The 14,400-nt window shown below is 38.8% G+C and overlaps 1 protein-coding gene across 3 annotated transcripts in view; it reads left to right on the top strand.

Annotated features, from left to right (window-relative positions):
- The first annotated feature begins 652 nt into the window (after positions 1-652).
- Positions 653-14,400, top strand: part of ANKRD13C (ankyrin repeat domain 13C) — a 91,669-nt gene continuing 77,921 nt past the window's right edge. For 2 of the 3 annotated variants that reach the window (XM_025288459.3, XM_044944857.2), the window contains exon 1: positions 653-1,438. In XM_025288459.3, coding sequence (XP_025144244.1) covers positions 994-1,438 — 445 coding nt within the window. In that variant the 5' untranslated portion in view covers positions 653-993. The remainder of the gene's footprint in view (positions 1,439-14,400) is intronic. The other variant, XM_006077618.4, reaches the window with a different exon arrangement.

Consider the following 14,400-nt stretch of genomic DNA (forward strand, 5'->3'; position numbering starts at 1 on the left):
TTGGTTACAACCTTGTAAGTAATGGAACTTCCCACCAAGAAGGGAAATCCTAACCTAACCACAGAATATTTGAGTGACCTACCCTCTCTGTCTGCTGACTAGCCTGATTCCAAGGTCAGTTTCTAAACTTTTGTGGTGATTTGACACTTCAGCACTAAAATTTGCCTCTCCTTTTTTTTTTTTCCCGTTCATCCCAACTCTTTGCATCCACTTCATTCGCAGTTGTATCTTGTGCTCAAGTGCTTGACTATTTTTCCTCCTCTAATGACACATACACACACTAACACAATGTATGGCACGAAGTAGATGCTTAACAAATGCTTATTGAATGGGTGTCCTGTGCATTTCACTGACATCATATCCTGTGTGCCTGGGTGTCATTCTGCACTCATCTCCGGGAAGCCTGGAGGTCTCAGGGTTTAAGTCACTGTTTATAAGGTGCATCGAATATCTCAAACACAGGCTCAGGTTGCAGACTTCCCACAAGAAGCGCAGCCATCGGGAATGCTGGATCTCCTCTTTTAGTTCAGAGACTCCAGCTGGGGGGCCGAAACCGGCTGCCTGGTAGGCGCCGGCGTCCCGCAACTCTGCGAGTAGAACGTGCGAGGGCGGGGGCAGGCAGCTCACTTATCGCGGTGTTTCCGCTCTCCTCCCTCCCGGGGGAGTTCTCGCGAGAGAAGCTAGGGGAAGATGGCCGTGCCCTGTTTTTCGGATTGAGGCAGTGGCGGCGGCTGCGGCGGTGGGGACGGGAATCCTAGTGTCGTGGGCACTTGAGCTGTAGCTCCCCCAAGCGAGCGCGCGTCCCTTCGTGCCTAGGCGAGAGCCGGCTCTTCTTCCTCCGGGAGATGCGTTTGTCCTGGGCTCGGGGGCGCTCTGGGAGTTCATGCTGCGCTGGAGTATCCTGGCCACCGCTCTAATCGCCTTGTGCCGCCGCAGCGCCAGCTTCGTCGCCAGCGGTGAGCCTCCTGGATTCCCTCTCTGCCCGTGGCGGCGATGACCGGGGAGAAGATCCGCTCATTGCGGAGGGACCACAAGCCCAGCAAAGAAGAGGGGGACCTGCTGGAGCCTGGGGATGAGGAAGCGGCGGCTGCCCTCGGCGGCACCTTTACAGGAGGCAGGCTTGGCACAGGCGGCAGCGGCAAGAGCGGTAGAGCCTGCCATAAGATCTTCAGTAACCATCACCACCGGCTACAGCTGAAGACAGCCCCGGCCTCCTCCAATCCCCCCGGCCCCCCGGCCCTGCCGCTGCACAATTCCTCCGCGACTCCCATCTCCCAGTCCCCGGCGCTGTTAGCGGGCACCAGCCCCATTGCTGTCGTCGCAGGTGGAGGCGGTTGCCCTGCACACTACCCGGTCCACGAGTGCGTCTTCAAGGGGGATGTGAGGAGACTGTCCTCTCTCATCCGCACGCACAATATCGGGCAGAAAGATAATCACGGTGAGGAGTGCTCGCCCCGTCCACCTTTCCTTCCAGAGCCTGCGCCTCCTCAGGCCTCTCAAATCCTAGGTTTCTATACATCCTAGGCTTCTATCGGACTCTTCTTTCCTCTCCTTTGCCCATCATCCGAGCCAAATGCCCGTAAATCATGTAATAGCATGCCAGTGGTCTGGGGATTGGTTCTTGTGGGTGCAAAGGAATGTTTCTTCTTTGCCATCTTCAAACTATTAGAAGCTGTTATATCTTTGAGTCGGGGCTTTAGTTGATTCTTGACAATAAGAAATTTTAGACTGCCTCTCATCAAGCCTGGTCGTCATCCTTGTTTATTGAATTGTATCTTCTTTTTCTGCCCCCTCTCCACCCTTGGGATCTTGAATTTTGAACATATAAATTGTCCACTTCCCTTTATTGTCCAGGTACAGAACCCAACCTGGCTGCAACTGGTTATGATTTCTACACGCCATCAGGCTATTTCTCTCTTTATCCTTCTGCTTTTAGGAAGCTTGGTTTGATACAAAGTGTTTACACTTTTGCAAGTGTTTTGATTTCTGAAAGCAACAGTACCAATTTGTTGGCATTTGATACCTAGAGCAAGTAGTGACTTCCAAGGGGCTAAGATTTTGTTGAAGCAAAGATTAGAGTTTTACACTTATTTCACATAGATAATTGCTGATAGTAATTAAAACATTACTTGATGACCTGTGATGAGAAATAGTACTATGATTTTTCATAGTAACTTCCTCATATCCTACATGACAACATGTAGTGTCATTTGTTATTCAAGGACTGTATTTCTATTGTTTGCTTTAACTTATTAGCTGATTTTTTTCGGTTTCTTCTAAAAGCATAATGTGATTGAGTTGACTGTGATAATGTGATTATCAGTTGACTGTCATAATATGATTGACTTTATTTTACTGTGATTTAAGCCACAGTAAAATAAAGCTAATGTAAACACTGATATTTTCAGCATTTAATAAACAGGCCATTTTAAACTGGGTACTTGGCAAATATCGTTAATAGTTCGCTTTTAACTGAACATGAGAATTGTATACATTCAATTAGAACACACTCAATTCTATTCTCAAAATAGGATAACACATTAATGAAATACATGCCTGTTGAATAAGCTTCCTTAATTCCATTGGACTCTAGGCTTCTTATCTACAATTAGGGCAAAAACTGACGTTAAAAAAAAGAGTAAGATTTCCACTGTATAATTTTCTGACAACTGCATTTGTATTCTGAATTTACAATATTGTAATATTACTGTCATTTATTAAAAATCAGCCCCCCCAAAATGTTCCTAAAAGTTGCACCCAGGTTTTCATTCTTAAGTTTATTTAATTACTTTACTATTGTTGCAACAACATCATATTGTTTGTTGATAGTAATTATATTTTAACCCTTTGGGAAACGGTTTTTAGTGGGAGATCTAGTGTAGCTTTGAATGTTTAGAATGTTTTCAGATTTGATCTTCATAGTAGCTGTATAAAAGGTTTATCTTATGGCCATTGCATTTAAAATATTGCCATTTAAGGGTTCCATTACATTGAAATATACCTGAAAAAAGTTGAAACTTTTTGAGGGATGATTCCCTTTGAAAGAAGCTAGAGGTGACTATGACTGACTGAATATGATAGTATGATGTTAGAGCTGATTTTTTTGATTGATCACAGAAGGTACTGAATTGCAGGAGTATTGAGCTTGCATGTCTGTCATCTAGCAGATGAGAGCTGGTTTGTTAAAGTACAAATTCTGCTCAAAGTAATTAGAATCCTAAATACCTTTAAACTCTTTTCCATAGTCTATTGAAACTCTCTTTAAAAATCATTTTGATATACTAAATGCTTGCATTGTACTTAGCTGCCCTTTGTTGATTTTTTTTTTAATTGAAGTATAGTTGACTTACAGTATTTCAGGTGTACAGCAGAGTGATTCAGTTTTATATATATATACACGCACACATATTTTTGATTTTTTTCAGATTCTTTTCCTGTTTTAGATTATTACAAGATATTGAATATAGTTCCCTGTGCTATACAGTTCAGTTTAGTTCAGTCGTGTCCAACTCTTTGCGACCCTGTGGACTGTAGCATGCCAGGCTTCCCTGTCCATCACCAACTCGTGGAGCTTGCTCGAACTCACGTCCATCGAGTTGGTGATGCCATCCAACCATCTTATCCTCTCTCATCCCCTTCTCCTGCCTTCAGTCTTTCCCAGCATCAGGGGAAAGTGCTATACAGTAGGTCCTTGTTATCTCTTTCATATGTAGTAGTATGCATCTGTTTATCCCATTTTTTACCCCCCCCCCCCCTTCCCCTTTGGTAATCATACATTTTTTTAATGTCTGTGAGTCTATTTCTGTTTTGTCAGTAAGTTCATTTGTATCACTTTTTATTTATTTGAATTCATTAATTTTTGGCTGCACTAGGTCTTCATTATGGGCTTCCCTGGTGGCTCAGAGGTTAAAGCGTCTGCCTGCAATGTGGGAGACCCAGGTTCAATCCCTGGGTCAGGAAGATCCTCTGGAGAAGGAAATGGCAACCCACTCCAGTATTCTTGCCTGGAAAATCTCATGGATGGAGCCTGGTAGGCTCCAGTCCATGGGGTTGCAAACAGTCGGATAAGACTGAATGACTTCACTTCAGGTCTTCATTGCTGTCCTAGGCTTCTCATTGTAGTGGCTTCTTTTGTTATGGAGTACAGGCTGTAGAGCACTGGCTCAGTAGTTGTGGTACACAGGCTTAGTTGCCCTGAGGAGTGTAGAATCTTCCTGGACCAGGGATGGAGTCCATGCTCCCTGCACTGTCAGGTCGATTCTTAGTCGCTGGAGCACCAGGGAGGTGCATATCACTTTTTTAGATTCCCCATATAAGTGCTGTCTTAAGATACTTGTCTTTCTCTGACTTACTTCACTTAGACTGATCATCTCTAGGGTCATCTATGTTGCTGCAAATGGCATTATTTCAGTCTTTTTTATGGCTTAGTAATATTCCATTGTCTATATATACCACATCTTCTTTATTTATTTATCTGTCCATGGACATTTAAATTATTTCCATGTCTTGGTTATTGTAAATCATGCTGCTGTGAACTTTGGGGTGCATTTATCTTCAAATTAAAGTTTTTGTCTTTTCTGGATATATGCCCAGGAGTGGGATTGTTGGATCCTCTATTAACTCTAATTTTTTTAAGGATCTTCTGTTAACTCTAGTTTTTTTAAGGACCCTCCATACGGTTCTCCTAAATGGCTGCACCAATTTACATTCCTACCAACAGTGACATTGTTGACATTTTTCATGACTATAACTAGTGTTTCATATACTGGTGGACACTGTAATTATCGTTTTCTGCAATATACAGATACATTCTCATCTCCTACAGTGAAGACTCTTAGAAAGAGTAGCTTTTAACATTGTTCTTGTTTAGTTGCTAAGTCATGTCCAACTCTTTGTGACCCCATGGACTGTAACCCACCAGGCTCCTCTGTCCATTTGATTTTCCAGGCAAGAATACTAGAGTGGATTGCCATCTCCTTCTCCAGGGGATCTTTCCAACCCAGGGATCAAACCTGTGTTCCCTGCTCCACAGGTGGATTCTTTATCACTGAGCCTCCTGGGAAGCCCATTTCTGTTTAATATGCTACTTCTTCAATCTTTTTGCTTATAGCTGCATAATTTCCCTACTATGTTTACATTACTTTTACTCTTCAGAGTTTACTAACCTGGATATTTCGTTAACTTTTTTTGGAATATTTTCCCTTTCAAATTACAGAAGATAAAGGCATTTTAAGTTGCCCAACAAAAACAAGCTATGTATTATATTTGGATTGTTAAAACATGATAAATACATAGCAGAATCATCTACTCATTCAGGTGCATAGCAGAGCCATACAATTAAACCACATCATAGGACATAGTTGTATGTTGACTTGACATTCCTTCCATAATATAATGATGATGATGATGATGATCATAGTTTCATGAACATGTCAGCACTATGCTAAATGTTTACATATATTATCACATTTAATTCTTACAATAACCCTGCAAAGCAGATAGTTTTATTCTTGTTTTAAAGGAGGAAACTGAAGCCTTGAGGCACAAGGAAACTTTGCCAAAGTTGCATACTTAGTATTAAGTTCCAAAATGGGGAACTGAACTAACAGTGAGGGCTTCAAAGCCCATGATCAACCTCTGTAAATTTTCTGTTAATCAGGACCCACTAATTTGCAAAGAAGTCAGTTTTAATAATGTGTATGTGGCATTTTATGGCAGAGTTCTTTGATATATATTTTCTCATTTAGTACCTATAGAAAGATAATGTTATTAAACAGCTCTCAGAGATTTTCTGTACAGCCGAGATCTCTCACTATTGTTTGTTATTTTTCTTTTTCATGTAATGGCACAGATAAATGCACTGCCTTGTCCACATGATAGCCCTTTAGATACTTTACAAGCAAGAGCTATCATGTCCTTCCTATCTTGAAGTTAAACATTCCTAACTTCTGTATCCATTCTTCATAGGACATGATTTACAAAGTGCTAAGAATGGTCCCTGAAACATAGTGAATACTATAAAACTGTATTAAATAAGTAAATGAAGATCTTAGTCATCTTTTAGTGACACTCTAGTTGCTTAGTCTTTCCTTTGAGGATGGAAGGAACCAACCTTGTGTTGAAGTTATAGTAGGCTCATAAACAAAGGCAAAGACATTGTATTTATTGCTCCAAGTGATACACATTTAGTAATGTGTATTACTAAAGAGCACACATTAAATAATACAGTGAAATAATATGTGAATTTTTAAAAATGTTGTTTATTCTGAAGTGGTTGTCTTGCTATTCTAATCTCTTCTTGTACTTTTTTTTAAACCTCAAAACAGAACTTTACATTTATTAATATTTATCTTGTTAGTCTCGATCCTTTATTCTATCTACCTTGAAAGCTTATTGAATTCTACAGATAGTAGATAGTGCGTGGTCATCTGTGTCTGACTTTTTATGACCCCATGGACTGTAGCCCTCCAGGCTCCTCTGTCCATGGAATTTTCCAGGCAAGAATACTTGAGTGGGTTGTCATTTCCTACTTCAGGGGATCTTTTCAACCCAGGGATTGAACCTGCATCTGTTGCCTCTCCTGAATTGACAGGCAGATTTACCACAGGACACCCATTATTGGATCCTAATTTGGTCACTGTATAGCTCACTATTCATTAGCTCTTTCAGTTTTAGTGATCTTGGAATTGAAACACTTTCTTTGGGGGGGGGTGTGTGTGTATGTGTCTGTGTGTGTATTTATAAGTTATTGTCAAATTGAATAGGGGCAGGGATAGAGCTTTTTTTTTTTTTTGTGGAAAAATGTTAGTTTAGTTTGAATTGCTTTTTCTGAGCCATCATTTATACTGGGGAATATTGTATTTGGATCCAAACATATTGCTTGAAATATAGTTAAATACAGTAACAATCATAATATCTATATACTGTGTTCAGAAATGGCAATGATTTTGACTCATGGTATATTTAGTAACAGTTTTGTTTGAGTGGGGAAAAAGATACATTAAGCATACAAAAATTGATTCAACTCTATGTCATTAGTGTATCTTTAGCTTTATACTACTTTTTTTTTAAGTATAGGATTAAAGTTTAAATATAATTTTTTTTTACATTGAGTGTAAAGATTTTTCTGACTTTTTTTTGCCATTGGTATTTAAAGATAGCATCATGTTAACGTGCTGGGTTTGTTTTTTTTTTTTTTTTTTACAGTTGGTGGTAATGATTTTTATTTCTGCTTTAGAACTGAGAATGATTGTGAAGTTTATAGAAGACTTTCTTGATTTTGACTGCATTTCCTATTTGCTAAACTTGTATTTTTTTTCCCCCTTAATTGAGTTAAATATCTTTGGAAGTTAAGCACCTTATCTTGGAAACTAGTCAAAAGCGTTTAGGTGCTAAAGTGATGAATATCCTTGATCTATGAATTGCTTAAACCATCCTTTCCTAGACATGGAAAAATTTTGATCTATTCTGAGAGATTTGGCAGTTTGTACTGCCTTCAATTACATTATCTGGCATGGGACAAGCCATTTTCTCTATACACAGTTAATTTTCATTTTTTACTGAGTTGTAATCTTCTTGAAGCTGTTTTACAGAGTGATTAGAGATTTCAAATTCAAGATAAAATTCATTTTGAGACTATTCCTACCAATGCAAGTGACTCCGTGAAGTGATAACGAAACGGTCAGCTTGTGTCTGGTGGCTGGCAAATTTCTTCAGACAGAAATTTTAAAATATCTTACATTCAGAAAGTTTAAAAATGTACACATGAATATGGAGGCAATAGGATAATCTGTTTGGTGCCCATGCAATATGTTTATTTTGACTTATTCTGTATAAATTGATCTTCCTTTTGATACTATTCTCTGTTTTTGGTCCCTAACGTTCATGAGGGGTGATGCACAATATGTTGTTTGTTTGAGAAGAGGCGACTATAAAGAGAAACTTTGCATGGGAAAAAAAATCTTGAAGTCTCAGGTGAGCAATATTAGTCAAGAGGCACATCTTTAAATGAACACTAGTGGTTTTGTATTGGTTCTCATGTTTTGTAGTCTTTTCTGAATTTTGTTTTTTGGAAGACATGCCTCATTTTTCCTCGGATTAAAAAAAGTGGTTTCTGGAAGCCCAAGATAATCCATTAAAGTTTTCAGCACTGACACTGGGTATGAGGCTGATTTGGCTGTGAAATCTGTCACTCCACTGATCTGTGGAGTTGATTAATTAATCTTCATGATTATATAAATATGACCGCCCTCCTTTTACCTTTCCTGTGTGTATATCTCTGACCAGATAGGACTGTCCTGGGGTTAAATGACTGTGCATCCCAATGCCGTCATCATTAGCATTGTAGAATGTGAACTGTTGCTTAAAACTGGGATATGCTGGAGACCTACTTTCACTGAATGACGGTAGAAGTAGGAAGGTCTGACCTTCCAACTTGGCAAAAAAGGAAGCAGAAATGAGCAGTTACTGATGATGATGTGTCCTGGGCATCAGCAATGAGGCATGACAATTCGGAAGGACTTACTGGAGAACTGAGTATGTTGGTTCCAAGTTAATGATGTTCTTAAGTCATAGAAATCTAAAGAGTACAAGGTAATTGTCAGAATGCTTTGTGTTCTAGAAAATGAGTATAGTTTCTCAAAAATTGGTTGGGGGTTGAGCAGACAGAGTATATATTCCTGTTCATATTCATATGTCATCTGTTTTATCTGGAGAGAGATGGAAGGTCAGTTTTAGAGCAAGACAGAAGCGTGTCAAATGAGTGTAGGAAAAAGAGAAATGATTTCTTTTCTAACTGTTTAAAGATTATGAATGCTGTTCATTACCAGGATATGTGAGGTTTAACTCTGTGGTTGGTTGCGTTTCATCTGCTTTTGAGCCTGTTAGTCTTGTTGATATCCCAAAGATTATCTGCAAAACCGCTGCTGCTGCTGCTGTCAATTCAGTCGTGTCCGACTCTGTGCAACCCTGTTGACGGCAGCCCACCAGCCTCCCCCGTCCCTGGGATTCTCCAGGCAAGAACACTGGAGTGGCTTGCCATTTCCTTCTCCAATGCATGAAAAGTGAAAGTGAAGTCGCTCAGTTGTGTCCGACTCTTCGTGACCCCATGGACTGCAGCCTACCAGGCTGCTCCATCCATGGGATTTTCCAGGCAAGAGTACTGGAGTGGGTTGCCATTGCTTTCTCCGTCTGCAAAACTAGAAGGCATTTTTTATGTATTAGATCTGAGTTTGAGACCATGCTTCTCTACAAACTGGATTTTATGCAATTATACTATTTAACTGCTGAAATAAGTAGATATAATAATATCTATCTCTTGGGGCATTATTTTCTTATATGGGAGACTGTACTTGAACATAATGTTGAAGGCTCATATCATAGTAGTAGCAATTAATATAAATACCTTGCTCTCACATTTGCTATGATGTACCTTTCAGCAGAGGACACTCTAGTTTTTGAGGTTTAGATAGAACTTCATTCACTTGAGGTTTTATCTGATACTTGAATTTATACTGCCTATCAGTTTGCTACAAGGTTAGGTTTATTTGTCTCTCCCCTGTAAGTCATCTTTAGTCTACTACTGGTATAACTCGGTTCATACCTGTTGTATACTGTCATCACTTTTGTTTGTTTTGGGGTGTTTCTAATTTGGATTTTGTTTTTCTGCATATATTTTTCAGTTGTTTCTGTCTTTCCTCCTTTTTATCTTTTAGTTGAGATCCAAAAGAAGGAAAAATCTGAAGGAATAAATTACTTTAAAAAGAGTTCACTAGATAAACCTTCTGAGGGGAACAGTAGATAAAGTTAAGCACCTCAGTTCAGTTCAGTCGCTCAGTCGTGTCCGACTCTTTGCAACCCCATGAATCGCAGCACGCCAGGCCTCCCTGAGTTCACTCAAACTCCCAGAATTCACTTAATCTCATGTCCATCGAGTCGGTGATGCCATCCAGCCATCTCATCCTCTGCCATCCCCTTTTCCTCCTGCCCCCAATCCCTCCTAGCATCAGAGTATTTTCCAATGAGTCAACTCTTCGCATGAGGTGGCCAAAGTACTGGAGTTTCAGCTTTAGCATCATTCCTTCCAAAGAACACCCAGGACTGATTTCCTTTAGAATGGACTGGTTGGATCTCCTGCAGTCCAAGGAACTCTCAAGAGTCTTCTCCAACTAAATACATGTTAAATTCAATTTCAGGTTAGTGGTATATTCCAGTTTACAATAACTTCATAAACCGTCCAGGTATATGAACAACAACAACAAAATGCATTTGGATTCTTGGGTCTAGATATCTGTCAGGTTTGTTAATCCATCCTCTCTTAATCAGCATAGTGCTGAATTCTATAAAGCCACCAGTGCTATGTTGCTCATCCTTTTGGACATTGATTGGCTTTCATAGAGAGTCATGTGGAGACTTGCATTGTCCTGGGTAAAATGCTTTTTTGGAGAGTAAAAACAGATTTTAACACTATTCTGATGGTTCTTCATGGGAAGATTCCCCTGGAGGAGGGCATGGCAACCCACTCCAGTATTCTTTCCTGGAGGATCTCATGGACAGAGGAGCCCGGTGGGTCCTTAGGGTCACAAAGAGTCGGACACGACTGAAGCAACCTAGCTTGCTCCATAATGATTCTTTATAGTCCCCACCCCACCCCCGCTGCCATTTTTTTGGTTCATTCATTCCTTCATTTAACTGATAATATACTGAGCTCCTGATAACGTGATAAACAGTGTTTTAGGTTCTGGGGTTACTTAGAGCAGTGAACAAAATGAACAAAATCTCTGCTCTCAGGGAGCTTAGATTCTAATGGGGCAAGATAAATAGTAAACAAACTAATAAACATATGGTAATATTCTTTGGTATCTCAGATGGTAAAGAATCTGCCTGCATTGCAGGAGACCCAGGATCAATTCCTGGGTCCGGAAGATCCCCTAGAGAAGGTAAGGGCTACCCACTCCAGTATTCTTGCCTGGAGAACTCCATGGACAAAGGAGCCAGGTGGGTTACAGTCCATGGGGTTGCAAAGAGTTGGACACAACTGAGCAACTGACACAGCAACAACATAATAAATATTAAAGAGTAAAATAGAGCAGGGTGAAGATAAAGAGTGCTGGCAGTATAGGGAGGGGAGGTTAGGGTCTGGGAAGACAACAGGGATGAGAAAAATAAGAGCAGTTACTTAAAGAAAATTAGGGAGCTGTTTTCTAGAAGAAAAGAAATTCAGGTAGAGAATTGCAAATATAAAGAAAGGTACCATGTTCAAGGAATAGGAAGAAGGCAAGTGTGACTGGAACAAGGCAGAGAGTGTAGGAGATGGGAAATTTTGATATGTTGGGGTGGGGCATGTAAGCATGCAGGACTTTTTGTAGACCATTCATTGCTTTTACTTCACTCAACATAGGAAGTGATTTGAGCATTTTGAGCAGCCAGGTAACATGATCTGATTTTAAAAGGCTCTTTCTGGCTGCTATATGAAGCAGAAAAGAAACTTGGATGGGCATGGATCAATTTAACATGCCATTGTAATAAATGGGGTAACTAGAAATAATGAGAAGGTAGAGCTGGTTAAGAGTTGATGATATTTTGAATGTAATATACATGTATGAATTTCAGTAGTAAAGTACCATTCATTTCCCATCTCCTACCACTCTCTGCCTTGTTCCAGTCATACTTGCCTTCTTCCTATTCCTTGAACATGGTACCTTTCTTTATATTTGCAATTCTCTACCTGAAATTCTTTTCTTCTAGAAAACAGCTCCCTAATTTTCTTTAAGTAACTGCTCTTATTTTTCTCATCCCTGATGTCTTCCCAGACCCTAACCTCCCCTCCCTATACTGCCATTCATGAGAGAAAATACTAAGATTCTCCCTTTTTATTGCTTGCTTGGATGAGACTTGAAAGTATCTGTAGAAGCTGGAGCTTTGGTGGTTGTGTGTGTGTGTCTGTGTTAGTCACTCAGTCCTTTCTGACTCATTGAGACCCCATGCCAGGCTCCTCTGTCCATGGGCTTCTCCAGGGAAGAATACTGGAGTGGGTTGCCATTCCCTTCTCCAGGGGATCGTCCCAACATATAATTTCCTGTTTTGCTCCCTGGTTAGGGGGCACATGAAGTCAGAATTATTTTTGTAATAATACAAAGTCATTGTTTGCCTTTTTTTCCACTGCAGTGACATTTTCACTGATGGTATAAAAGCAGTGGTGGGTAAAATTGTTGGAATGTTAGCATGAATTACGGCACTGAATTGCTAGTAGTCATTGTATTATTCACTGCCTGTACTTGAAGTGGGGCGGGGGTGGGGAAGCCAATTTCACAATGTCTTTGCTGAAGCTGTAGAAATTGTTAATTTTTAAAGTCTTAATCTTGAGTACATGCTTTTTATATTCTTTGAGACATTATGTGGATTATGCATGCTTTTCTGCTACATACTGAAGAGAAAATAAGGGAAAACATCTGTGCATTTTGAGTTGTAAGCCAAACTGGCTGCTTTTGTCCTGCAACACTATTTTTATTTGAAAAAACAGCTTACACACAAATTATGGTTATTCCAATTTGGATATTTGGGATGCATTTCCTGGAAATTGGAAAAGTAAACCTAGGACCTCAAGGAAAACAATTGGTAGTCTTTGCTGCCAATGGAAGAAGTTCAATTTGAGATGAAAGAATTTAAAACACTTGTCTTTGTCACTCTAAGCTTGACAGTTTCTTAGTATTTAAAGACTGTTTTGGCCATATTGGTAATATTACTAAATGTGATTTAAAAAATTTTATATAGTGAAATGTGTTGACATATGGAAGATCTGAATGACTCAGTCAACCAGTATTTTTTAGACTGATCAGTCCATTATGTTACAGAATCATGCATCAGTAAAGATTCATTCAAAGTGCAAGTGAAACCAATGAATTTTGGTGTGTCACAAAACAAAAAAATTATTGATATGGTTTTAGATTTCACATGGCAACAGTCCATTAAGAAATGACCACTTAATAAGTTTTGGTGTTGTATCGAAGAATACATCTAATTATTTGAAAAGGCTATTAAAATGTTCCTCTTTTTTCTTTTAATTGCATGTCATCTGAATCTGGATTTAGTTATGAAAACCCAGCTGTTTTCTATTAAGTCAGACATTTAATTTACTTTAATTTTTAATTAAAGAATTTAAAATTGTACCACTCATCATTTTTTTTTAATTTGTTTTGGAAAATTGAAATTATGTTTTTCATAAAATTATATTATCATGTAATGAGTTTATTGTAATTTTAAAATTAGTAAGGAAAAATTTTAAACAATTTAATGTGGTCTTGAAACCAGAAAGTCTGAAATCTGTTGGTATGATAAAAAGAATACTGATTTTAGAGTCATGACTGTCATGATTCCTATATATGTAATTTTAGGAAATTAACTGTTATTAGATGTCTTTTTCTTATGACATGTGAAATAGGAATAATCTTTGTCTCATGGGGTTAGAGAGCAAATTAACTAAGATATCTAAAGTATACAGCATAGTGCTGGGCCTATAATATATGCCCTATAAATGCCAGCCATTTGTTTAATAATTTGCATACTTTTAACACTGCAGTGTTCTTAATGTTACTGGAATGTTTTTTAATCATTTAGCAAAACAGAGTTCAGTTTTTTTTCCAAGTTAGAACCAAGGCATCCAGTTTCAGATTTAAAAGTATATTTTAAAAAGCTAACAGTTATTTTTAAGATTTTTAGCATCCTTTGTTTAACAGATTAGCGTAAGCAGCAGGTTGAGGACTTAGATAACTGAGGGGATAGTAGTTGAAGGTTCAGACTAGGATGCTTGAGCACTTAGTTTCATGATACATTTGGTCATGTGGTGTTGGGTAGAGAATGATGTTGATGATGAGTATTTTGCATTTTAAGCTATTGAAATCATAGTGTAACATATGGCATTCTTAATTATAGGTAGTATGTATTTCTGCTCATGTTCCTGCCTGTAAAGTGAGAGGGATTGGATTGTTGAACTGAGTCATTTCTAGTTCATAAATCTTTTGAAATTGTGATTACTTTGGACTTGTAATAGAAAGTTTCATTTGTAACTTCAGTAGGTACTAAGGCTTTTACCTTTTCATCTATATGTTCTTGGAAGATTTAAGAAAACAGTAATTATTTAGGTGCATAAATGCCTTGATTTCTTCACCTTTGTGCTCTGTCTAGACTCTGGTGGGTCCTTCTTAATTTGTGTAATTTTTTGAATAGTTACTATGTTTACATGCTACAAAAGTGCAAAAAGATATACAAGGATATGATGTAAAAGTAAAGTTTCTCTCCCACCTGTCTTTATTCACCCAGTTATCCTCTTTGCAGCAACTAGTGTTAGCAGTTCCTTGTTTTCTTTCTGTTGCCATTTAGAACATTAGAACTTTTTTTTTCCTC

The sequence above is a fragment of the Bubalus bubalis genome, chromosome 6, assembly GCF_019923935.1.
Source record: "Bubalus bubalis isolate 160015118507 breed Murrah chromosome 6, NDDB_SH_1, whole genome shotgun sequence".
In the NCBI taxonomy this organism is placed as follows: domain Eukaryota; kingdom Metazoa; phylum Chordata; class Mammalia; order Artiodactyla; family Bovidae; genus Bubalus; species Bubalus bubalis.